The 24,564-nt window shown below is 51.7% G+C and overlaps 2 protein-coding genes, 2 non-coding genes and 1 pseudogene across 6 annotated transcripts; 4 read left to right on the top strand and 1 right to left on the bottom strand.

Annotated features, from left to right (window-relative positions):
• The first annotated feature begins 12,685 nt into the window (after positions 1-12,685).
• LOC100127509 (Diacylglycerol kinase 1) lies at positions 12,686-17,720 on the top strand. Of its 2 annotated transcripts, none has more exons than XM_035967978.1 (8): positions 12,686-12,947; positions 13,419-14,557; positions 14,944-15,310; positions 15,397-15,473; positions 16,403-16,522; positions 16,769-16,933; positions 17,043-17,180; positions 17,278-17,720. In XM_035967978.1, the coding sequence occupies exons 2-8, from the start codon at positions 13,430-13,432 to the stop codon at positions 17,425-17,427; spliced, it is 2,145 nt and encodes a 714-aa protein (XP_035823871.1). In that variant the 5' UTR covers positions 12,686-12,947; positions 13,419-13,429; the 3' UTR covers positions 17,428-17,720. The 2 variants fall into 2 exon arrangements, with proteins under 2 accessions (XP_035823871.1, NP_001106237.1); NM_001112766.2 differs by having other exon boundaries at positions 12,783-12,892; positions 17,278-17,695.
• Positions 17,721-17,780: 60 nt separating this feature from the next.
• On the top strand, positions 17,781-17,853 carry TRNAK-CUU (transfer RNA lysine (anticodon CUU)). The gene has a single exon. It is a non-coding gene; the product is annotated as a tRNA-Lys (tRNA).
• A 92-nt stretch (positions 17,854-17,945) lies between these two features.
• Positions 17,946-18,018, top strand: TRNAK-CUU (transfer RNA lysine (anticodon CUU)). Its single transcript has one exon. It is a non-coding gene; the product is annotated as a tRNA-Lys (tRNA).
• A 252-nt stretch (positions 18,019-18,270) lies between these two features.
• On the top strand, positions 18,271-19,589 carry LOC109617029 (purple acid phosphatase pseudogene; annotated as a pseudogene). Its single transcript, NR_145672.1, has 3 exons — positions 18,271-18,570; positions 18,748-19,035; positions 19,129-19,589. The product of NR_145672.1 is annotated as a purple acid phosphatase pseudogene (transcript).
• Positions 19,590-19,786: 197 nt separating this feature from the next.
• LOC103640107 (uncharacterized) lies at positions 19,787-24,343 on the bottom strand. The gene is made up of 5 exons (XM_008662755.4): positions 23,908-24,343; positions 22,753-23,611; positions 20,962-21,156; positions 20,734-20,870; positions 19,787-20,652 (listed from the first exon to the last, which is right to left on the bottom strand). Exons 2-5 carry the CDS (start codon positions 23,540-23,542, stop codon positions 19,894-19,896), a joined length of 1,881 nt encoding a protein of 626 aa, XP_008660977.1. The 5' UTR covers positions 23,543-23,611; positions 23,908-24,343; the 3' UTR covers positions 19,787-19,893.
• Between the last annotated feature and the right edge of the window lie 221 nt (positions 24,344-24,564).

Genomic DNA, 24,564 nt, shown 5'->3' with positions numbered 1-24,564 from the left:
ACGGTGGGGAAGTTAGACTCCGGCGCCTTTTCCCAGCTCTCGATGCGTCCCGATCGCGGGTGTGTGTCCCTGGTGAGTGTCCGCTCCTTCTTTCTTCTTGTATTGGATTGCCCTTGGTTCTCACAGCCGAGACTTTTTGTCCGTCTCCAGGAGGTAGGGGCTCACAAGCCTTCCCTGCCACCGGTCCCGGAGGACGCGGTGGACCGAGCTGCGCGGAGGGTCGCCGCGGAGAAGAGGAAGGAGAAGAAGGACGCGAAGAAGGCTCGGGCCCGCAAGCGGACGCGGGCTCGGGACGCCTTGGAAAGGCTTCGTCGTCGGCAGGAGAGGGATGGGCTCCCGAGGGAGCCATCGCCGGAGACGCCTGATGACGACGACGACGATGAAGACGATGAAGAAGATGACGACATGGCTGCCCGCCTCGGCCTCAGCCTGGATCTGAGGCTGGGCCAGGGGTCGTCAAGCCAGCCCCCGAGCGGGCTGGCGCCGTCGGTATCCGGGGCCGGGACGTCGGGGTCCCGATCCGAAGAACGGGGGCAGGCCGAGGGGGTACTTGACCCCTTGGCCGAGGTAGTTGAGGTGACCTCGGGGAGTCAGGCCGAGCCGCCTGTTTCCCAAGAACTGTTGCCTGTGCCGGCTACGCAGGAGGGTGATCCTCGGGTCGTCGTGGTTGTGCCTGGGCAGTCCGTCCCTCTGGTGCCTCAGGCGCCAAAGGCAAGGATGGTGCCAAAGCCGGCAGCGGGGCTGACCTCGGTGGCACCTTCAGGGATCGAGGCTCGAGAGACCTCCCCACAAACACGATTGATCATAGCCCAGAGTAGGTAAGTATCTTAGGATATCTTCGTCCTGGCTCCCCCTTCGTGTGTCCTGATCCTGCTCTTCCTTTTCTTCCTAGCAAACGGAGGCATGGTTCGACCGGTCTGGCTCCCCGGAAGGTCCTCAAAACGGTGTCGGCTTCTACAGCCAGTGCCGCACCGGGCCTCGCCAGCCAGCTGGCCTTCTTACAAGATGCCCCAAAGCAGGGGGCCCAGGCGGCACAAGTTGCCGTGGGGCGAGCTCCCGAGGCCGACTCCTCCGTCGAGGCGGCCGTCGTGCCGAAGGAGGCTGCCGGCGCGGCTGCGGCCTTGAGCCCACCAGACGCGTTGCCGGTGCTGGCACCGGCTTTTGCCGAGGTGGTTGTCGTTCCGGCCGTGGAGCCACCCGTCGCCGCCGACGCTGAGATGGCCGAGGCATCGCTACTTGGTGCCTCGGAGGAGGGGGCACGGAACCGCGACCCGTCCTGGGGAGGGGCAACCTCGTTCCCGTGCGGCGCAGTTCCGACGGGTGGCGTCAGTCGCTCCGGTTCTGGACCAGTGGGGCTTTGGATCCCCTCTTCGTTCTTGACGATGAGCGAGAGGAGCAGTCTTGGGACGGGCTTTGTGAGTGTGCCGAGGCAACGGTGGGGTCGCTTCGGTCGACCTTGGAGATCCTTTGCAGGGACGTTCCCAAGATCCTCCAGGTAATGATTTCAAGCATACCTTTCACGTGATCAAGGCATTCTTTGTGACGCCCCGCTTCCTTTCCTCAGGATCTGATGGATCTGAGCGCCGCCAAGTCGTCGTTCATCCGCCGCGAGGCCGATGTCTGGGGTTCGTTGTGGTCCCTGAGGACTACGCTTGCCAGGACTACCGAGCGCCTCTCCCAACGGAGCGCCAAGGTGGCGGACCTTCGGTTGCTCTGTGTCGATCTGAGAGCGGAGGCGTCGGTGGCACGCGCGGAGGCGCAGCGGCAGCAGTTGCAGCTTGACCAGGTCATCGGCGAGCGAGACCAATCTCGGGGCCGGGCCGCCGAGGCTGAAAGCCGGGCTGAGGCTCTTGGAGTCCAGTTAGCCGAAGCGTCTGCTCGGGCCGGAGCCCTTGCGGCAGACCTAGCCGTGGCCCAAGCCGCATCCTCGGAGCAGCGTGCCCGAGCCGAAGGTGTGTCTTGGCTGTTTTAAGATTTTGATTCACCTTTGTTCCTTAACTCATGTTTGAAGTCTTCTGCTTTGGCTGTTTGCAGAGCTCGAGTCTGCTCTCGATGAGTCCACCAAGGCACTTGCCCGGGCGGTCGAGCAAAAAAAGGTCGACCGTGCGGCCATGTCCGAGGCCATCTCGGCCTTCTGCCGGGTCTTTGGTTCCGACGACGTCCCCTCGGGAAGCTCCCCTCAGAGTCGCCTGCAGGCCTTGGGTGACCACGCGCGCGGCAGACTCCGCGAGGCGCTGCATCACGGCGTCAGGCGGGCCTTCGCCGTGCTCGCTTCCCATTACGACGTGGATCTGGAGCGGGTCAGCGAGGGGTACTGCCTTCCCGACAAAGATGAAGCTGCCCTGGCCGAAGTCCAGAGGCTTGACACGGCCGCCGCGGGCCCAAGCGCGGTGCTGGCGACCACCTTCGAAGCAGAGATCCTCCCGCTTGCGCTGTCGTCCAAGGCCGGGGCGGATCTCGCCGAGGGTGGGGACAAAGCCGAGGGCACGACTCCTTCTCCGGGCGACGCCTGATTCTGCCGGAGCAGTTTATTTTGAATGCTTATGTGTCTTTTGCGGCCGCCGAGGCCCGAACACTTTATCATCGCAATATAAGGTTGTGTTTCTTTTCCTCCTGTTTTGCGTATCCGGACTCGTTCGTCAGTAGCAGGATTGCTTACCCAAGTAAGAGTTATTTTTCGTGGTAGGCGACGAGTGAGGTATCAGTATCCCAGAGGCGTAGGAGTCCCTCAGCTCGGTCGGCCTTGCCACTTACATGTACCCTTATTCGTTTCTTGGGGTCCTATTACTGATATAGCCGGGAGACGCGAAAGTCGTTTTGATGGAAGACTTTTTTCGAGGAAAATTTTGACGCAGAGGGGGTTCCCCCTTTCTAGCCCCCGAGGGAGGGTCGGGTTTTGCCGAGGCAAGGCTGACCCTTCCTTGATGGTTAGACTTCATATGTAAACGAGGTATATGGACGGCTTGAAAACATCTTAAGGGCAGAAGTGACGTAGCTGTCGGATGTTCCAAGCGTTGTTGTAGACCTCGCCTTGACTGTTGGCCAGCTTGTCCGTTCTGGGTTTCAAAATCTTGGCGATGACGAATGGCCCTTCCTAGGGAGGCGTGAGCTTGTGGCGCCCTCGGGCGTCTTGTCGTAGCCGAAGCACCAAGTCGCCCACCTGGAGGTCTCGGGACCGAACCCCTCGGGCGTGGTAGCATCGCAGGGACTGCTGATACCGCGCCGAGTGTAGTAAGGCCATGTCCCGAGCCTCTTCCAGCTGGTCCAGTGAGTCTTCTCGGTTGGTTCGATTGCCTTGGTTGTCGTACGCCCTCGTCCTCGGGGAACCGTATTCTAAGTCTATGGGCAAGATGGCCTCGGCCCCATAGACTAGAAAGAACGGTGTGAAGCCCGTGGCTCGGCTCGGCGTTGTCCTCAGACTCCAGACCACCGAGGGGAGTTCCTTCATCCATCGCTTGCCGAACTTGTGGAGGTCGTTGTAGATCCTCGGCTTGAGTCCTTGCAGAATCATGTCGTTGGCACGCTCTACTTGCCCATTCGTCATGGGGTGGGCTACGGCGGCCCAGTCCACCCGGATGTGCTGATCCTCGCAGAAGTCCAGGAACTTTCTGCCGGTGAACTGGTGCCGTTGTCGGTGATGATGGAGTTCGGGACCCCAAAGCGATGGATGATGTTGGTGAAGAACGCCACCGCCTGTTCGGACCTGATGCTGTTTAGGGGTCGGACCTCGATCCACTTGGAGAATTTGTCGATGGCGACCAGCAGGTGCGTGTAGCCCCCGGGTGCCTTCTGCAAGGGACCGATGAGGTCTAGACCCCACACAGCAAACGACCAGGTGATGGGTATCGTCTGCAGAGCCTGAGCGGGCAGGTGGGTCTGCCTTGCGTAGAATTGACACCCTTGGCAGGTGCGGACAATTCTAGTGGCGTCGGCCACCGCGGTCGGCCAGTAGAAACCTTGTTGGAAAGCGTTTCCAACAAGGGCTCGAGGCGCTGCATGATGACCGCAAGCCCCTGAGTGTATTTCTTGTAATAACTCCTGACCTTCGGCGATGGATATGCATCGCTGGAGGATGCTGAGGGGCTGCGGTGGTAGAGCTCCTTCCCGTCCCCCAACAAGACGAACGACTTGGCGCGTCGCGCCAGTCGTCGAGCTTCGGCTCGGTCGAGGGGCAGCTCTCCTCGGTGGAGATATTGCAGGTACGGGGTCTGCCAGTCTCGATTAGGCGGGACCCCATTCCGCTCTTCCTCGACGCGCAGTGCCTCACCCTCGGGGGCCGAGGGTGCCTCGGGCTGGGCCAAGGCCTTCTCGGGCTCGGGCGTGTCGTCGGTCTTGACTGAGGGTTGATGTAGGTCTCGGCAGAAGACGTCCGGGGGAACCGTTGTCCGCCCCGAGGCTATCTTAGCCAGCTCGTCCGCAGTCTCGTTGTATCGTCGGGCGACGTGGTTGAGCTCGAGCCCGTAGAACTTGTCTTCCAGGCGCCGAACCTCGTCGCAGTAGGCTTCCATCTTCGGGTCGCGGCAGTGGGAGTTCTTCATGACTTGGTCGATGACAAGCTGCGAGTCACCGCGAGCGTCGAGGCGTCGGACCCCTAGCTCGATGGCGATGTGCAGCCCGTTGACCAGAGCCTCATACTCAGCCACGTTGTTGGACGCCGGGAAATGGAGGCGCAGCACGTAGCGGAGGTGCTTCCCGAGGGGCGAGATGAAAAGCAGGCCCGCGCCTGCCCCTGTTTTCATCAGCGACCCGTCGAAAAACATGGTCCAGAGTTCCTGTTGGATCGGAGCTGTTGGGAGCTAGGTGTCGACCCATTCAGCCACAAAGTCCGCCAAGACTTGGGACTTGATGGCCTTCCGAGGGGCAAACGAGATTGTCTCGCCCATGATTTCCACCGCCCACTTTGCAATCCTACCCGAGGCCTCTCGGCACTGGATGATCTCCCCCAGGGGGAAGGATGACACCACAGTCACCGGATGAGACTCGAAGTAGTGTCGCAACTTCCGCCGCGTCAGGATCACTACGTACAACAGCTTCTGAATTTGGGGGTAGCGGATCTTGGTCTCGGACAGTACCTCACTGATGAAGTAGACCGGCCTCTAGACGGGCAATGCATGACCTTCTTCTCGTCTCTCAACCACGATCGCGGCGCTCACCACCTGAGTGGTAGCGGCGACGTAGATCAAGAGGGATTCTCCGACAGCGGGAGGCACCAAGATGGGCGCGCTGGTGAGGAGCGCTTTTAGGTTCCCAAGGGTTTCCTCGGCCTCGGGGGTCCAAGTGAAGCGCTCGGTCTTCCTCAGGAGGCGGTACAGAGGTTGGCCTCTTTTGCCGAGGCGCGAGATGAAGCGGCTCAGAGCCGCAAGGCATCCCATGATCCTCTGTACGCCTTTCAAGTCCTTGATGGGCCCCATGTTGGTAATGGCCGCGATTTTCTCCGGGTTGGCCTCGATGCCCCGCTCGGAGACGATGAACCCCAAGAGCATGCCTCGGGGGACTCCGAAGACGCACTTCTCGGGATTGAGTTTTACGCCTTTCGCCTTGAGACACCGGAATGTCGTTTCAAGGTCGGAGAGGAGGTCGGAGGCTTTCCTCGTCTTGACTACGATGTCATCGACGTAAGCCTCGACCGTTCGACCAATGTGTTCGCCGAACACGTGGTTCATGCACCTTTGGTATGTCGCACCCGCATTCCTCAAACCAAATGGCATAGTAACATAGCAGTACATGCCAAAAGGTGTGATGAAAGAAGTCGCGAGCTGGTCGGACTCTTTCATCCTGATTTGGTGATACCCTGAGTAGGCATCGAGGAAAGACAGGGTTTCGCACCCAGCAGTGGAATCCACGATTTGATCGATGCGAGGCAAAGGGTAGGGAACCTTCGGACATGCTTTGTTTAGACCAGTGTAGTCTACACACATCCGCCATTTCCCTCCTTTCTTTCTCACAAGCACAGGGTTGGCAAGCCATTCGGGATGGAATACCTCTTTGATGAACCCTGCGGCCATCAGCTTGTGGATCTCCTCGCCTATGGCTCTGCGCTTTTCTTCGTCGAATCGGCGCAGAGGCTGCTTCACGGGTCGGGCTCCAGCTCGGATATCCAGCGAGTGCTCGACGACATCCCTCGGTATGCCAGGCATGTCCGAGGGACTCCACGCAAAGACTTCGGCGTTCGCGTGGAGAAAGTCGACGAGCACTGCTTCCTATTTGGGGTCGAGCTCGGAGCCGATCCGGATCTGCTTGGAGGCGTCGTTGCTGGGGTCGAGAGGGACAGATTTGACCGTCTCTGCTGGCTCGAAGTTGCCGGCGTGGCGCTTCACGTCTGGCGCCTCCTTGGAGAGGCTCTCCAGGTCGGCGATGAGGGCCTCGGATTCGGCGAGGGCCTCGGCGTACTCCACGCACTCCACGTCGCATTCGTACGCGTGTCGGTACGTGGGGCCGGCGGTGATGACCCCGTTGGGGCCCGACATTTTGAGCTTGAGGTAGGTGTAGTTGGGGACGGCCATGAACTTGGCGTAGCATGGCCTCCCCAGTACTGCATGGTAGGTTCCTCGGAACCCGACCACCTCGAACGTGAGGGTTTCCCTTCTGAAGTTGGAGGGAGTCCCGAAGCAGACGAGCAGATCGAGTTGTCCGAGGGGTTGGACGTGCTTTCTGGGGATGATCCCGTGAAAAGGCGACGCGCCTGCCCGGATCGAGGATAGATCGATCTGCAGGAGCCCGAGGGTCTCGGCGTAGATGATGTTGAGGCTGCTGCCTCCGTCCATGAGGACCTTGGTGAGCCTGACGTTGCCGATGACGGGGTCGACAACGAGCGGATACTTCCCCGGGCTCGGCACGCGGTCGGGGTGGTCGCCCTGGTCGAAGGTGATGGGCTTGTCGGACCAGTCTAGGTAGACTGGCGCCGCCACCTTTACCGAGCAGACCTCCCGACGCTCTTGCTTGCGGTGCCGAGCCGAGGCGTTCGCCACTGGCCCACCGTAGATCATGAAGCAGTCGTGGACCTCGGGGAACTCCTCTGCCTTGTGATCCTCCTTCTTGTCGTTGTTGTGGGCCCTGCCACCTTCCGCAGGTGGCCCGGCCTTGTGAAAGTGGCGCCGAAGAATGACACACTCCTCAAGGGTGTGCTTGACGGGCCCCTGATGATAGGGGCACGACTCCTTGAGCATCTTGTCGAAGAGATTGGCACCTTCGGGAGGTTTCTGACGGTTCTTGTACTCAGCGGCGGCGACAAGGTCCGCGTCGGTGGCGTCGCGTTTCGCTTGCGACTTCTTCTTGCCCTTCTTCTTGGCGCCGCGCTGAGTGGACGCCTCGGGGACGTCTTCCGGCTGATGGCCCTGGGGCTGCTTGTCCTTCCGGAAGATGGCCTCAACCGCCTCCTGGCCAGAGGCGAACTTGGTGGCGATGTCCATCAGCTCGCTCGCCCTGGTGGGGGTCTTGCGACCCAGCTTGCTCACCAGGTCGCGGCAGGTGGTGCCGGCGAGGAACGTGCCGATGACATCCGAGTCAGTGACGTTGGGCAGCTCGGTGCGCTGCTTCGAGAATCGCCGGATGTAGTCCCGGAGGGACTCTCCCGGCTGCTGGCGGCAGCTTCGGAGATCCCAGGAGTTCCCAGGGCGCACATACGTGCCCTAGAAGTTGCCGGCGAAGGCTTGGACTAGGTCGTCCCAGTTGGAGATCTGCCCCGGAGGCAGATGCTCCAGCCAGGCTCGAGCGGTGTCGGAGAGGAACAGGGGGATGTTGCGGATGATGAGGTTGTCATCGTTCGTTCCACCCAGCTGGCAGGCCAGCCGGTAGTCCGCAAGCCACAGTTCCGGCCTCGTCTCCCCCGAGTACTTTGTGATGGTAGTCGGGGTTCAGAACCGGGTCAGGAACGACGCCCGTCGTATGGCCCAGCTGAAAGCCTGCGGACCGGGTAGTTCGGGCGAGGGACTCCGATCCTCCCCGCTGTCGTAGCGTCCCCCACGCCTGGGGTGGTAGCCTCGGCGCACCCTCTCGTCGAGGTGGGCTCGACGGTTGCGGTGGTGGTGCTCGTTGCTGAGGCGACCCGGGCCGCAGGCGCCGTGTTGCGCGTGCGCCCGGTGTGGACCGAGGCTTCCCGCATAAATCGGGAAGTCGCGGCGCGATGCTCCGAGGGGTACCCCTGCCTTTGGGAGGCAGAGCTTTCGGCCCGTCGGACCGCGGCATCCTCCAGGAAATTCTTGAGCTCTCCCTGGATACGCCGCCCTTCGGTGGTCGATGGTTCCGGCATCGCGCGGAGTAGTATTGCTGCTGCAGCCAGGTTCTGGCCGACCCCACTGGAAGTCGGTGGCGGCCTTGCCCTGACGTCGTCGGCAATGCGGTACTGGATGCCCTGGGGTAGATGGCGCGCTTCTCCGGTCGGAGCTTGGTCTGCCCATTCCTGCTCGATGTTCCGCCGGAACGGCTCAAGTGTTCCTGCTCCCTCGTCGAGCCTGGCCTGCATCTCGCGGATTTGCTCGAGCTGTGCGTCCTGACCCCCCGCAGGGACTGGGACCACAGCTAGCTCCCGAAGGATGTCAATGCGAGGCGCAGGCCTAGGGGGATCGCCGTTTTCCGGCATACCAAGATGGTTGCCTTCGCCGGGACCCCCTAGATCGACGTGGAAACATTCGCGACTTGGGCCGCAGTCCTCGTCGCCGATGCTGCGGCTACCATCGGAACAATCGGAGAGGCAGTAGTCGCATGCGGTCATGAAGTCCCGCATGGCACTGGGGTTACCGAGCCCGGAGAAATCCCAACAAAAGTCGGGCTCGTCATCTTCCTCGGAACCCGAGGGCCCGTAGGTCGAGACGGCCGTCAGTCTATCCTAGGGCGACCGCATATGGTACCCTGGAGGGTTGGTACATGCCTCTATGAAGGCTTCCACCGAAGCGAGGTCGCTTGGTGGGTCGAAGCTGAATCCAAAAGGCACGAGATGGGAATCGGTCGGTACCTCTTGGTCGACGGGCGGTGACGAAGTCGCGTCAGGGGCGGACTGCACCGTTGTCTCAGGTACGAGGGCGACGCCCAGCAAGTCCTTTGCGAGCGTGCTGGCGTCGTCCGTCTACTTGGAGTTGGCGTGTTGTGGGGAAATGGCGCTCGTCTTTGTCTCAGACGCAAGGTCGAAGCCCGACGTGTCCCCCGCTAGGGCGCCGGCGTCGTCGACTTGCTCGACAGCCGACGAGGTGTCGCCTCCTACTTGGCCATGGTTGCCCCGCCTCCTCCTCCGTCGGCGGGGGAGGTGACGGGACAAACCCGGATGTTGTTCTTCCGCCACGTGGGGAAGACGTCGTCGATTCCGCCGCCGACGGGCGGGCTGACGGCCGCCATTGTCGTTGTCGCGCGGCAGAGGAAGGAGTATCATGTTGTAGCTGCCGTCGAGGGACATGAACTCAAGACTCCCGAAACGGAGCACCGTCCTGGGCTGGAAAGGTTGCTGGAGACTACCCATCTGGAGCTTGACGGGAAGCTGTTCGTCAACACGCAGCAGGCCCCTACCTGGCGCACCAACTGTCGGCGTTTCGACCCCGGGGGGTCCCTAGACCGACGAGTGAATTGTCGCCGCGTGCCCCAGCCCAGATGGGTCGGCGCGAGACGGAGCACGAAGGGGGAAGAAAATAGGCAAAGAGGGAAACTCGCGGCCTTCGTGTTGCCCTGCACCCAGGTCGGGTGCGCTTGCAATAGGGGGTTACAAGCGTCCGCGTGGGAGAGAGAGAGAGGGCCCGTTCTCCCGCGCGACCAACCTTCCCGTACGAGAGCTCTGGACCTTCCTTTTATAGGCGTAAGGAGAGGGTCCAGGTGTACAATGAGGGAGTAGCAGTGTGCTAACGTGTCTAGCAGAGAGGAGCTAAAGCCCTAAGTACACGCCGTCGTGGCAGTCGGAGAGGTTTTGGCACCCTGTTCATGTGATGTCGTGGCCGTCGGAGGAGAGCTGGAGCCCTGCGGAAGGACAACTATCGGGGCTGCCGAATCCTTGCTGACGTCTCCTTGCTTCCGTAAGGGGCTGAGAGCCGCCGTCGTCATGGAGCACGCGGGGCGCCATCATTATTTGTTTACCGGGGCGAGCCAGATGGGACGCCGGTCTTGTTCCCCGTAGCCTGAGCTAGCTAGGGGTAGGGTAATGATGGCCCCCCTTGTGACGTGGTCGGTCCGAGCCCTAGGTCGGGTGAGGCAGAGGCTCCTCCGAGATCGAGGTCGAGTCTGTCTTCTGAGGTCGAGGTCGAGTCCGAGCCCCGGGTCGGGCGAGGCGGAGACCGTCTTCCGAGGCCGAGGCTGTGTCCGAGCCCTGGGGTCGAGCAAGGCGGAGACCGTCTTTCGAAGCCGAGGCTGTGTCCGAGCCCTAGGGTCGGGCGAGGTGGAGTTCGTCGTCCAGCGTCGAGGTTGAGCCCGAGCCCTGGGGTCGGGCGAGGCGAAGTCCATCTTCCAGCGTCGAGATTGAGCCCGAGCCCTGGGGTCGGGCGAGGCGGAGCTTCCTATGGCGCCCGAGGCTGGACTTAGCTGCTGTCAGCCTCACTCTGTCGAGTGGCACAACAGTCGGAGCGACGCAGGCAGCGCTGTCTTCTTGTCAGGTCGGTCAGTGGAGCGGCGAAGTGACTGCGATCACTTCGGCTCTGTCGACTGAAGAGCGCGCGTCAGGATAAGGTGTCAGGCGATCCTTGCATTAAATGCTCCTGCGATACGGTCAGTCGGCGTGGCGATCTGGCCAAGGTTGCTTCTCTGCGAAGAGTGGGCCTTGGGCGAGCCGAAGGTGTGTCCGTTGCTTGAGGGGGCCCTCGGGCGAGACGTGAATCCTCCGGGGTCGGCTGCCTTTGCCCGAGGCTGGGCTCGGGCGAGGCGAGATCATGTCCCTTGAGTGGACTAAGCCTTGACCTTAATCGCGCCCATCAGGCCTTTGCAGCTTTGTGCTGATGGGGGTTACCAGCTGAGATTAGGAGTCTTGGGGGTACCCCTAATTATGGTCCCCGACAGAACTGTTGTCTTTACTTGCCTATGATGATATGTTTTATAATGATGATCAATCAAGGGAGTATGACTTGTTGCTTTGTTTTCCTTGCTCATTTTGTGAATTTTGCCTATGATGAAATATGTTTGACTGATGACCATTCATGGGAGGTTGACTTACTGCTTTGTTTTCCTTGCTCTTGGTTTTTTTCCAGTCTTTTGTTTTTTTTGGGTCAGACAACCAAACATACTCTATCCTTTAATCTGATTTCTCCATCTGCCCTATGTTTTCCCATGTATGGTCAAATGAGGTGTTTATTCATACAAATCTGAGGCAATTTATTGTAGTACTCTCATGAGTTGATCAAGTGATTTGAATTGATAATAATTTCTGAGGCAAAGTATAAAAGAACCCACTCCCCATGTATGGTCAAAAGTTGGGTTCTTTTCTTCTGTTTATGTTGTTACCATATTTCATAACTGTTTATGGTTATGATCTGTTTACAATACTAAATGGTTGTTTCTGTTATCAGTGCCATATGTTGTTTCCATATATAGATGTTCCTATAAATGTTCCTATATATGGCACTGAGAAGGTTCTTTCTTCTCAGTGATCTTCTCAGTGCCATCATTTATAGGAACCCATCTGATGATATTCTCTGTTCCACTCCCCATTGATTTCCTTCTGTTTATGTTCTTTTCTTCTCTTTTTCAGTTTATGTTTCTGTTTATGATCTGTTTACAATGATCTGTTTACCATGATCTGTTTACAACTAGCAGGAGGTGTTTACCATGATCTGTTTACAATCATATCAACTAATTACAACTAGCATGGTAACACAAGCTCCTGTTTAATTCATATTATTGTAATTCATTGTCATTTTTCTCTAATGGTAAGTTGCTATGGTTGTAAATCATATTCAAATGATTTTAATTAGTTCAATTTATGTTTCAAAATCAGATTTTTAGTTCAAATTTGTTCAATTTATTATTTCAAAATCATATTCAAATGATTGTATTACAAAGGATCTGTTGTAATTTATTTCAATTTATGTTTATGTGAGTTGCTCCTACTGTACAGAGACCTGATGGGGTATTATTCAAAATCTGTTGTAATCTATGGGTGTAAATCATATTTAGATGACTGTAATTAGTTCAATTTATGGGTCAAAATCATATTTTTAGTTCAAATCTGTTGTAATTTGTCTAATAACGCTTAAAATTTTGAAATTTGGCGGGAACGACATCTAACACATCAAAATTGGCGGTAATCCAATTGGGTCAAGCTAAAAAAATGAGAACCAAACAATGTATCATATGGGCCAGATTTATTTTGACCAGCCAACCCAAATATCTTAGGTTAGCTCATTACATACGAGCTCTCTTAAGTCTAGTCCTCTCACTGAGCCAGACTCAGGCTAGACTAGGCAACCAAACATATCCATACTCACTCTTCTAACTAAAATTTAGTAACAAGCAAACGGCCTTACTCTAATAAATGAAATATTTTCGTGGCCCGAGAATCGAATGTCGGCGCGTCAAGCACGCTATCGTGAAGCGTCTCGACTCGGCGTCCCATGACACTGCAGGTGTGCCCCCCAAGACAGCCTGAAAAAACCTGCTCCCCTCCCCACGCGTGATCCCCAAATCTCCTCCGTCCGTTCCTCCCTCAACGGTCGTGGTCGCGCATCGTGACGTGGCTCGGGACATGCGTGCCCACGACGTGGTTCGGGGGAGTCGGGGACATGCGAGCCCACACATCGGCGCAATTACCTCGCTAACCCCCCACAAATTTAGCATTTTCATTTTAATTTTCTATTAATTATTATTACTACAGGCTCCGTGGCTTTTGCCTGTCCTGTGGCAGCGAATCGGAGAGCGGAGGGGAGGGGAAAGCGCAGCAACGCCGGCGAGCGAGCGGGCCGTTCGAGGATCGCAATGTGAGCACGAGCAGGTTGGTTCTGATCCCGATTCCCGAGCCGCATCCTCTCCCCGGGTGTCCTGATCTCGTAATATCCCTCTCCCCGCTCTATTTTATGCAACAAACAGCAAGTTCTGCCTGCCTTTTTGCTGTTCATTGCGATTGCCACGGTGAGAATAGCGATTAGGGTTTCGAGGGGGATTATTTGGTGTCCAACTTGCTGGCTCATTCGAGGCTCTATCTGGCTGAGGCCTTCATTCGATCATTTTGTGCGTACAAGGATTCGATAAGCTGTATTGGGTGTGGGATTTGTGACTTTTTGTTTTGTTTTGTTGGCAAGCCGCTGAATGGGCGCTTACAAGTTCGGAACTCCCAAATCCCAAGTCCCAACCCTATGAAATGAAAAGTTAACAGCAGTACAGGACTAGAGAATCATAACTAGAGTCTAGATGATAGGCACACAAAAATTTTCTTATTAGTATTATAGAACCATCGGTCTCCCCACCACTAAACTGAATTTGTTTCAGTTAATTGCCTCCTTATCTGATGGTTGTTGCAGGGACACACAAGATGCTTCATCCTAGCTGGGTCGGTGTCTCGGCACACGTCTCGGAGTATTGGTCTGTGATAATCGCCACTGTTGTTTTCGCATTTGTTGGCGCGGTGACAATTTACTATACAGTCAATCAGTTGAACAAGAACATCAGCTTGAGCCTGATAAGGGCTATCAAGGCCAGGGCCAAGAGGTACAAGAAATCGAAGGACAAGGTGCCCGCTGCATCCCACATCTGGAGGAAAGAAGTTGTCTCCCGCAGCAAAGGCCTGAAATGCTGCGTGTGCTTGAAGTCCGTTTCACCTCCTCAGTACTCTGGGGGGACCATCCATCAGTGCGATATCTGCGGGGCCGCTGCGCATCCGAGCTGCTCGGGGAATGCACACAAGGATTGCAAGTGTGTATCTATGGCTGGTTTGGGCCATGTGCTTCACCAGTGGGCTGTACAATGGATTGACAGCGCGGATCACTCTGAAGAAGACTCTTTCTGTTGCCACTGTGATGAATCTTGCAATGGAGCTTTCCTTGCAGGCTCACCAGTTTGGTACTGTATGTGGTGTCAGCGACTGGTGCATGTTGATTGTCACAGCAGCTTGGCCAAGGAAACTGGTGATATCTGTGACTTGGGACCATTGAAACGATTGATATTATCACCTCTTTGTGTTAAGGAGCTTCATTGGACAGGTGCTGGGATTTTGAGTTCTATCACAAATGGGGCTAATGAATTGGCTTCCAGTGTCCGAGAGACAATTCGGATTCGTAGTAAAAGGTACAAAAGGGGTAGCGCTTCTGCTGATTCAGATAGCTCTGGGGCTATTGAGCTACCATCTGATGCTGAAGGAGATTCACAAGAAGTAAACAGCAAAGCAAAGGTGAGGGATGATCATGCCAATTGCAAACTCAATGAGGTACACCAAAGCTCTGAATCAGAGAAAGATAAGCAACTTGTACCAGATAACGCAGCAACAACCAATATGTCAGATGTACAACGTGAAAATTCTCATGTACAGAACAATCAGAAGTACGAAATTATCAATGTGCCTTCTGATTCTAGGCCACTTCTAGTTTTCATTAACAAGAGAAGTGGGGCACAGAGTGGTGATTCACTGAGACAGCGTCTGCAAATTCTTCTTAATCCTGTGCAGGTTGGTATGCTTCAAGCTCTTTAATCGGTTTTCAGTTGTGCAAGTTTCCTTGTAGATTTGCTCTGTTTACTTGACACATCTAGCACCCCTTTTTATTTTATATGTTTTTTGTCTGTGAGCATAAATTAAGTAATGTTATTGTGTGGCTCTGTATATATCTTTAAGCCTGACTGTAGCTTTAATAAATCCTCTTATACTCGACTTATCCAAATCTTCGTTCTGTGCACAACCTTTTGAATTGGTAAAGTTTAGTTCATGTTGCTTAGTCACGTTCAGTTAATCCTCCACATTGTCTTTTTAAACTGATTCATTTTATTGGTTCTGGTGGTTATTGATGATATAACTGGAGTCGACTTTCTATTATGGCACTAACTCATTTCCGTTAGGTTTTCGAGTTGAGCAAACAGCAAGGTCCAGATGTTGGTTTAGCTTTATTTCGGAAGGTAACCCATTTCAGAGTTCTTGTATGTGGTGGAGATGGCACTGCTGGTTGGGTTTTGGATGCCATTGAGAAACAGAAGTTTGAAACCCCGCCTCCTGTAGCCATCCTTCCAGCTGGTACTGGTAATGATCTTGCGAGGGTTTTATGTTGGGGTGGTGGCCTTGGTGTTATTGAGAAGCGGGGAGGTCTATTCTCAGTTTTGCAAGATGTAGAGCATGCTGCAGTCACTGTTCTTGACAGATGGAAGATCACAATAAAGGACAACCAAGGGAAACTTATGAGACCACCAAAATTTATGAACAACTACTTTGGTATGTCGATGCAACTATTTTCATAGCTAGAATTCTTTAGTAGATTCCTGCATAGTCAGATAACCATAATACTGGCGCTTTTTCAGGGGTTGGCTGTGATGCAAAGGTTGCCTTAGATATACACAACCTGAGGGAAGAGAACCCTGAACGGTTTTATAGCCAGGTAATACCTGCTTGCTTTCTCCATGACTCCCTGCTATGTTTCCTGACTTCTTTGCATTTGTTGGTGGACTTGCGTGTTTGCAAGGATGACAATGCCCTATTGTTCTTTAGTTTCCCTGTTTCTACTGGACGAATTATGCTACGAAAAGTTAGTGTTCATAGTAGCATAAGGCAATGTGTACAAGCTTGGGGGCTTTAACTTCTGTACATATTGTTTGTTGATTATTATATCTGTATAGAGTATAATAGATGTTATTACATCAAATATACATACAAGTATATGTTTTAAACTTGGTTTGTTGGGTCTTGGAAGGAAATGGATTCCTTTTAACATAGTGTTGGCAATCAATTTTGCCTACAGTCATCATGACATTCGGGGAGTTGAAAATGGAGTGCCTGCTCCTATTGCGAACATCCATACAACCTGGATTCCTGGATGATTTATGGATGGTTATTTTGGTTTAACTAATGTTTGATCACACATATATCTGAAAATATCTAGTAGTGCTGGTTTGAAATTGTTGAATAGGTCTATCTTATACACTGATTTGGTAATCTGAAAATGGGCTTTACTCAAATCTTGATTATCTATTTTCTTTGCTAACATTTTGAGTCCTCGGTGTGGCTGTACTGTAATCTACTTGCGTGTGTGTGTGCTTGGGGGGGGTGCTTTACTCGGTAAGGTTCTTGCCAGACTTGTGTACTTTTTATCTACCTTAATGAAATGATACATAGCTCTCCTGCATATTTTGAGAAAAAAGGCTCATGTATGCAACTACGCATTACTAATTGCTACAGTAGAACTTTCATATGGTAATCATGTTCCCATGCTTGACAATTTTTCATGCTGTTTATTCTGCACATGCACCATTCTATGTATTAGTTACACAGTTTTTTCCTATCCTGAATAGGATACAACTATTTTTGTAGTTTATGAACAAGGTGCTGTATGCAAGAGAGGGAGCAAAGAACATAATGGATAACACATTTGATTGTTTTCCTTGGGATGTCAAGCTTGAGATAGATGGATCCAAAATTGATATTCCTCAGGCAAGTGCATCCCATTTTGACTATTCTTCTATGCTCTTTTTTATGTTTTGGCATAAACACATTATTTTGACTGGGATATCTGCAAGAAAGAATTTATAAGAAACCCAGTTATGCACAACAATGACAAAATATAGTAACTACACTTCTAAGGAACTCTTTGCAAGGGTCTTATGACCTTTGGATGTATTGGAGAAGCATCTTCTAGCAAAACTATGTGACCTTACTTTTTATTCATTTGATTTGCAGGACTCCGAAGGTATCCTTGTTGCCAATATCAGGAGTTACATGGGAGGGGTTGACCTTTGGAAGAACGAGGATGATGTCTCTGACACTTACCTCCCTCAGTCCATGCATGACAAGAAGCTGGAAGTTGTTAGCTTCACAGGAATGCTGCATCTCGGGAAACTGCAGGTATGGAAGAAGTAATCTTCCTCATTCTAGGCTCTATGGTGTTGGCTACCTGATATAATAAAACAATGAACCACCAATTAATGGATAATGACTAATCTTTTTGCTCTAGGTTGGGCTTTCTCGTGCAAAAAGATTAGCCCAAGGCCATCATATAAAGGTTGAAGTCAGTACTACAATGCCGATCCAAGTTGATGGAGAGCCATGGTCCCAGGAGCCGGGAACCATAGAGGTTTCTCATCATAGCCAGGTTCACATCTCTGGCTCTCTCCCTTAAGTTTATGTACATTTAAGTGCATCCGCTTTTTTCCTTGCCCTTGGCCTACAACGACGCCTCTCTTCCGCAGGCCTTCATGCTTAAGAGAGTCTCCGAAGAACCGCTGGGTCATGCCGCTTCGGTAATGGCCGACATCTTGGAAAACGCTGAGAGCAGTGGCATTATCTCAGCCTTGCAGAAGAGGACTTTGCTCCAGGAGATAGCGTCTAGGCTTTTGTAGGACACAGTTCTAACGCCAGTAGTTGTGTGTAGCTCACCCTATAGCTCTCTCACGTCTTCAGCAGCCAGAGGCTTGCTTCTGGGCTACTAGAGAATTGCGCCTGGTCGTTGTACATACACCATCATGGTATTTTACCCTGATTCGGATTGTGTTGTGTATGATTCTGTAAAATTTTGTACACCCTATTGGGTGAGCACACACTGACACTGTTGCGGTCGGAAATTCTGGTACCAGTTGTCTGGATTGCTGAAACTTAGACAACAGTCTTTCTGCTTTGTGAGTTTGGTTTTTCATCTCATTATGTACTTCGTACAGTATGTTTTGTATTCACTATTAAAGACAAAAACAAAAGAGCCCGTCTAGCTCAGTCGGTAGAGCGCAAGGCTCTTAACCTTGTGGTCGTGGGTTCGAGCCCCACGGTGGGCGAAGTTTTTTACTTATTTTTGGATATTCTGTCATTTTGTATAGTTTTTTACTTTAACATTTTTATCATTTTGTACTAAAACAAAAACATAAAAGCCCGTCTAGCTCAGTTGGTAGAGCGCAAGGCTCTTAACCTTGTGGTCGTGGGTTCGAGCCCCACGGTGGGCGAAGTTTTTTCTTATTTTTGGATTTTATATTTCTGTCATTTCGTATAGTTTTTTATTTTAAACATTTTTGTCTGTACTCCATCAGCTCCAGTACTGTTCGTTGATTTTTCTTTTTGTATTTTTAGCATGTCTTCATTTTTTTTTTTGTCATTTTGTAATCGATCAGCTCCACCCCTGTCCTTTTGTATTTTGAAAATGTCTTCATATGTGTCATTTTGTACTCGACCAGCCCCAGTCCTGTTCGTTGTTTTTTCTCTCACTTTGTAATCGATCAGCTGCAATGAAGTGGGTAGAGTGGGTAGCCGCTGTCGAGGATCGCCATCGAGAGGGCGACGGCCGCGCTCTCGACGGTTCGGCCAGCATCAGTGCTCACCCCACGGTTCTTGGCCTCAAGGTTTACCTCCTCTGCCCTCCCTCACCTTATCTTCTTCGGTATGCACTTGTGTTGTGTTGTGTTGCAGGGCCAGAGCAGCAACTGGGTGGTCGTCGAGTTCAGGCATCCGAACCCCTCCAACGACGACTGGGTCGGCGTCTTCTCTCCCTCGGGTTTCAGGTGAGCTCTCTCTCTCTCTCATAGGAAAATAAAAATTACTTGAAAAATAGAGTTTCCAAACTAGCCCTCAAACATGCAAAAAATTCATACATCTCTTAAATCTTAACTAAGGCTCAATAGTTTCATACAAACTCTACATCTATTACCTATTACGGCTGAAAGTACTGTGGCCTCTAGGTACTCGACGGACTATGGCATGTTTAGGCTCTGCATAGCGAACACGGAGGAGGACTGGGGGCCGGGAACGGAGCAGTACAAGTTCATCGATCGAAGCAGCCCTGGCTCGTCTTCCTCGCGCACCGTGTTCTCGGCTACTCGTCGGGTGGCTGGTACGAGACAATGATGGGCTCGTACGGGGAGCCGATGGGCCGGGACGGGCTTCAAGACCTCTGGCAGAGGTACGATATAGCGGTCTTCGGCCACATCCACGGATACGAGCGCACGTGCCCCGTCTACCAGGCAAAGGCAAGACTGAGCTTGCATCTCTGCATCAGGCGAGATGAACTTGTGGTTTGCTGCACAGAAGCGTTAGCAGTGTGACAGTTTCTGTTCTTGCAGAGCCGGTGAGTCCAAGATGATATGGATCATTACGGCGGGCGGGGCGGTTCAACGCGACGACCCATGTCACCGTTGGCTGCGGCGGCGGCGCGAGCCTGTCTACGTTCAGAGACAGTGTGCCGTACTGGAGCTTCTTCAGGGACGCCGACACTTGATGTTCGGCAAGCTCACGGCCATCAACAGCTCGTTCCTCTTGTTTGAGTACAAGAAGAGCCGCGACGGCCATGTGTATGACCGTTTCAGTCTCGCACGACTACCGTCACCTGGTGGCCTGCTCCGTCGACAGTTGCCCCCGAAGCACCTTGGCCGTCTGATCGAGCTCCGGACTCTGGAGACATGTGTTGATAGATACACTGTTTGATATACTTTCAGCATTGTTTTTAGTTACCATTGGTTCTGAATGCACTGAACCTTCTACCTCGACACTACATGCTACATATCAAAAGGGCAATGGTGTAGAACAAATCATGTGCTTCTCACTTTCATCTGGTTCTGGTTTCCAGCGCAGATTCTGGCTGGATCTTTAGCATGTTCATATGAATGTCCTTGTTCGAGCATGCCTCAGCCTGACCCAGACGAAAATTCAGAAAATGATACCTTAAGATGGCAGCAGCAAGGGGTCCAACTTGCATTCTGTAAGCATTGAGAAGACATCACGTGAAGAAGCCTCAAAACAATCAACAATTCCCTTTTTTCTCAACAATAATTCGACACTACATACAAGCTATATATCTCTCAAAAAGCAATGGTGTATAGTGCAGTGGACTATTGGTCCACAGAAAACAGAAGTTTCTGGGCGTTAACGAGTACATGTGAACCTTGTCTAGTTCTCTCTACGATCTGCCGGATCAGCACTTCACAGTCGTCATCGTCGTCGTCGCCACCTGACTCATCCCTATCGCGCTCGTGATCTCTGCTAGGATCTGCACTCCTTAGAGCTCTCTCCCAGGTGGGCACTTCTCTCAGCTTCCTAGAGCTGTCCTCCATTCCCCAGACTAGACCACGGTCTGCCAAGCAATCTTCGGTTGCCTGTGGCTTCCCGTTTGGACTTGTGGTGTAAGGGGAGTCCGCGATCCTCATGAACTCTTCGTAAGCTTCATCGTAAGCTTCGAGCGCGTCTCCAGATAGGTTTAGACGGTACGGTTCTGCCAGCGAGCTGGTTTCTTGTATGAAAATGGGACTTCCCTGGCCTGAAGAAGAACCTGACTCGCTGTTCGAGCGTATTCGGTCGGAGACCATTTGGTCAGTCACCATCATCTGCAGTTGCGTCTGCTTCTGTCCGTGCACGATTGCTGACTCGAGCTCCTTGATTCGGTCTTCGAGCCTGTGTTGGATCACCTTGTGAAGACGGATGCTGAGATCTCTTGGCGAGACAGGACAGTTGGCTCCACATGTGTAACCTGGGGAGCTTTCCCTGCTGTCCCTGCGATGGTCAGATTCACTGCTGTACTCTGTGAGGTCGCGAGGGACCGTATCAGCTTTCAGTTCCCCGCAAACAATGTCACCAATGGAATCATCGTCGGCCTATACATGCAGAATTTCAATAAATAGAATTGTAGGCTACAAAGGATACGTATGTAAAATATTTCAGTGAAAAATAGTTACCCCATTGATTTCAGATGTTTCTTCTTCTAAACTTATCGAAGTGATATTCAGTTCCAGCCTTGCTAGCTCAGCTTCAAGCTCAGCCTCAATTTTGCTCATTGGCTCTGGATCAACTCCGTGTAGTTTGCTATTATCATCTATTATCAGCAGATAAGATACAAAAGCTTTTGGTCAATTGGTCTGAATGTGTTAAAAATGTTGTAAGAATATTATAAAGTGATACTTTACCATCATGTTCGATAGATGTTTCATTAAGTAATTCTTTCACAGTTAAACCCTCTTTCATCTCCAGCTCATCTTGTAAATCCTGAACTAAGTTCTCCATTTGTTTCAGTGTGCCCTTCAATGTATCAAATTCCTTCTTATTTGACAGAATACCGATGCTCACCCCAGTAGAGAATAGTAGGAGTCGATCACGTAGACCTGCAGATCAAATATGCACATTTAGGATGTGCCAAATGCGTCAAAGGAGAAAAATTCAAAATGGATCAAATTCATATATTACTACATAGTTGTTCTCAGAAATTAGACCACAGAACTGTACTACCTATGTTGCCAAAGGAAACATGTGCAAAAATCACTAGTAGAAATATGAATGAAAAATGAACTTAGAGAACTGATGATTAATTACAAGCATTCACAAATTATCAACAGATTCAGAACATTCAGGGTGCCCTCTTGATTGCTGCTATTTCGGAATACATGAAAATCTGGGAGTTCGTTTCTGATGCTGTTTTACAGCCTGATGTCCAGCGTGAAAGCTTACTGAGTCTGGCAATAATCTGCAAAGTCAGCTTACAAGGCTCTTTTCTTTGGTTCTGTCGTCTACTTGTTTTTGAACCTTGGGAGCTTATCTGGAGAACTTGGGCACCAAAGAAATGCCAATTTTCTTATGGCTTGCTCCACATGTTAGGTGCTGGACAGCAGACTGACTAGCTAAGAAGGTCCTTCCACACCTGAGCCACGGTCCTTTATGTGACCAAGAAGAGATCATCCAACACACCCAACATCTGAGCCACGGTCCTTCTGGGTTAATGGCTTCATTCCAGGCAGCATGAAGCAGGACCTTAATTCTCTGGTTGTCTTGGGTGCTTGTATGTTGTGGAAACACCACAATGATTGTGTTTCTCTAATGGTGCTTCCCCTAATGCTCACAGATACGAAGGTTTATCCACGAAGAGGGTGGGCTCTGGTGTCTAGCTGGAGTTGGGGGGTTTTAGGCTTTTAGCCCAACTGGGTGTAGCCGTCCCTTGAGGCTGCTAGCTGGCTTAGTGGAGGCTATTTTTCTTTGTACATGATGCAAATGTAACTTGTTGAGGGTTGGGTGTGTTTGTGTATGTCGGGGTTCTGCTTATTGCGTATTTCTTAACGCGATAAACCAGGGGATGTCAAAGCAATGAACATAGGATAATCAATGTCTTGGAAGCTGAAACCATTGTTTCAATATTTAGATTATGATGATATTAGAACTTACTAGTAAAGAGTATGGCATAACAAGTAACAATTCACAAGATAATCAGTCAAAAGGAACAGACGACATGACATGAGTCATCACAAACTCTGTACAAGTAATTAGTATTACCTGACCACATACGTTTGATTTGAGTTTATACAAAGATGGCAGATGAAAGTTTCCCATGTGATATTAATGGTACCAGTAAAAACAAGTACATCGGATAAAGGACTATGCAAATACTTATGATAAAAGTTTAAAAACCGTGTAGTCTAATTGTAAGATCTCCATTTATCTTAGAAGTTAGCACTTCATTTGGAACATTTAGTTTTTACTTCAAACTGCATTGACAGACCTAATTGATATGTGAAACATGAAATGAGAAACTATGCCTATCATGACAACATTATACATTAGGGTGTCGAAATTGCCAAGGAATGCAGTATTTGACCCACTTCCATAGTATATGATAAGGAGAAAATTTTGGAAGCTAATTATTTCAAGCATCGGATTACTCGGCTCTAATCATGTAGCAAACGTTGAGGAATGATGCTGAAAGTAAGTACCTGCTTGTTCATGCGATTTGCTACTTCGCTGAGAACCAGACAGACCAAGCCTTGCATCGTGTAAATCTCTGGCCTCATGTTTGAGTTTCTTCAGCTCAGGTAGAGGAGCAATTCCAATCATACTTCCTGGCATCAATGAGGTGCCTCTACATTCCTCGTCTAATCTAATATTAAAGGGCAGAGGTACTGGCTCATAGCGTGATTTACTAATTATCCTTGTACCGTCTGTCACAACGAATGGCCTAGTAGAAGCTGGGGAGGGAGCTGGAGCAAACGTGCATTCTTCCATTTCGAAGTTCTCACTGTAAAGCTGTGGAACGTAGGAGTTTTCCATTGGCACAAGTGGCTTCATCAAATTCCTACGAGATCTTCTGCTCCTAAGAGCTCCACAGCCTCTTCCAGGCCCAGAACCAAGACAAGGGCTCCTTGGAGAGATTTCGACAGCTTGACCCTCTCCAAGGACATCGACCAGATTCTTGCCTTTACCACTCGCGCGCACACTTTCCCTGTAGTTCTGTGAGCCGTTTCTTCTAAAAATCCACGGTTGTAAACTCAGTAGGGATCCAGGATCCCTGACATACTCGCCTGGGCTCACCGAATCAGTATTGAAGCTGCCGCTAGTAGAAGCAACTGTCCTGCCACCAAACGCGGAGTGAACGGAGTTTCTTGGAGTATTGCAAGGCACGTTCTCCTCATTGAGACATAAGTCCCCAGCAATATGATCAAGAATCATTCTGCAAAACACATTGTTCCCCACTTCCCCATTCTTGGTGTTCCTCTGTTTATCCATCGGGAGAGTGGCACTAATTCTTCAACAGCACCACAGAAGTCTGTTCAGGTCCACAGTTGCTTGGGCAATCTACATGAACAAAAACCTGATTAGAGCATCAGACTAAGCACAAAGTTTCAGCTCATCAACATAAATATAAGCATAAAGCATCTGCCGGCCTGGCTGATGAAATACGGGTTCAGTGAACCCCCAAAATCTTTGGGGGGAAAAAACTTCACCCGCGTTTTTTTGGTACCAACTAACATCGGTGCTGTAAATTTGCGCGGAAAGGGAGAAAGATTCGGACTCCCTGCTCGCGGCCGCAGTCCGTCAGGACAGAAGTACCAAGAACCATCTATACAAGCAAGCAACCTAGGATTACTCACCAGGAAAACAAGAAATGGAACCGCCACCTCCGTATGGATCGCCCCTCCCCTCCGCTCCACCAGCTCCACCAGGCCGAGGGAGCGGCGGCGTCCGAAGAGCCGGGATCCGGCTGAACTGGCCCCGAAACCTTCAGAAACAACGGTAAAGAAAAACAACCCGCTGCTTATCTTGCCCACAAGAATGGCAGAGGATAAGGCGGCGCCGCCGGCCACGAAATGCCGGCGTCGCGAAGGGAGAAAGCGAGGCGGCGCGAGCTGGGGCTACAGCAGGAGGGGAGCATCCGTCATCCCATCACTGAGAAGCAGGCATTTTGGGGTCGGATTTGGGTGCTTGGGTTTGGGTTTTGGACTCTTGGTCCGGAGGGGACAGGAAGAACATCCCGAGGAGCCAAACCACCAAATACAGGGGAGCACAGGACCACGACAACACTTGAAAACGATGGAGAAATTTACGATAAATTGCTGGAGTACAGTTAATTCTTGAGCCATGTATAAATGCGTAAAATGGTGTCTTTCATCCGCAAAAGCAACGGATTGGTCTTCGCATGTGAAAACAAATGCTACAACTACAAACGGTCAGACAGAAACTTTCATCCGCAAAAGCAACGGATTTATTGTCGTATATGAAAATGCTAGGAGAAGAAAACTGTCAAAAAG

This window comes from Zea mays, chromosome 1, assembly GCF_902167145.1.
Source record: "Zea mays cultivar B73 chromosome 1, Zm-B73-REFERENCE-NAM-5.0, whole genome shotgun sequence".
NCBI lineage: Eukaryota > Viridiplantae > Streptophyta > Magnoliopsida > Poales > Poaceae > Zea > Zea mays.
This window is presented reverse-complemented; position numbering and strand designations above follow the sequence as displayed.

What these genes read in the sequence shown, in the direction of transcription:
- LOC103640107 (XM_008662755.4), bottom strand. Translation starts at nt 23,542, where the DNA reads ATGGATAAACAGAGGAACACCAAGAATGGGGAAGTGGGGAACAATGTG. An exon ending in CAAATCGCATGAACAAGCAG is followed by an intron (nt 21,157 to 22,752) that starts GTACTTACTTTC and finishes TTTGATCTGCAG; the next exon opens with GTCTACGTGATCGACTCCTA. An exon ending in AACATCTATCGAACATGATG is followed by an intron (nt 20,871 to 20,961) that starts GTAAAGTATCAC and finishes TGCTGATAATAG; the next exon opens with ATGATAATAGCAAACTACAC.
- LOC100127509 (XM_035967978.1), top strand. Translation starts at nt 13,430, where the DNA reads ATGCTTCATCCTAGCTGGGTCGGTGTCTCGGCACACGTCTCGGAGTAT. An exon ending in TTCTTCTTAATCCTGTGCAG is followed by an intron (nt 14,558 to 14,943) that starts GTTGGTATGCTT and finishes CATTTCCGTTAG; the next exon opens with GTTTTCGAGTTGAGCAAACA. An exon ending in CCAAAATTGATATTCCTCAG is followed by an intron (nt 16,523 to 16,768) that starts GCAAGTGCATCC and finishes TTTGATTTGCAG; the next exon opens with GACTCCGAAGGTATCCTTGT.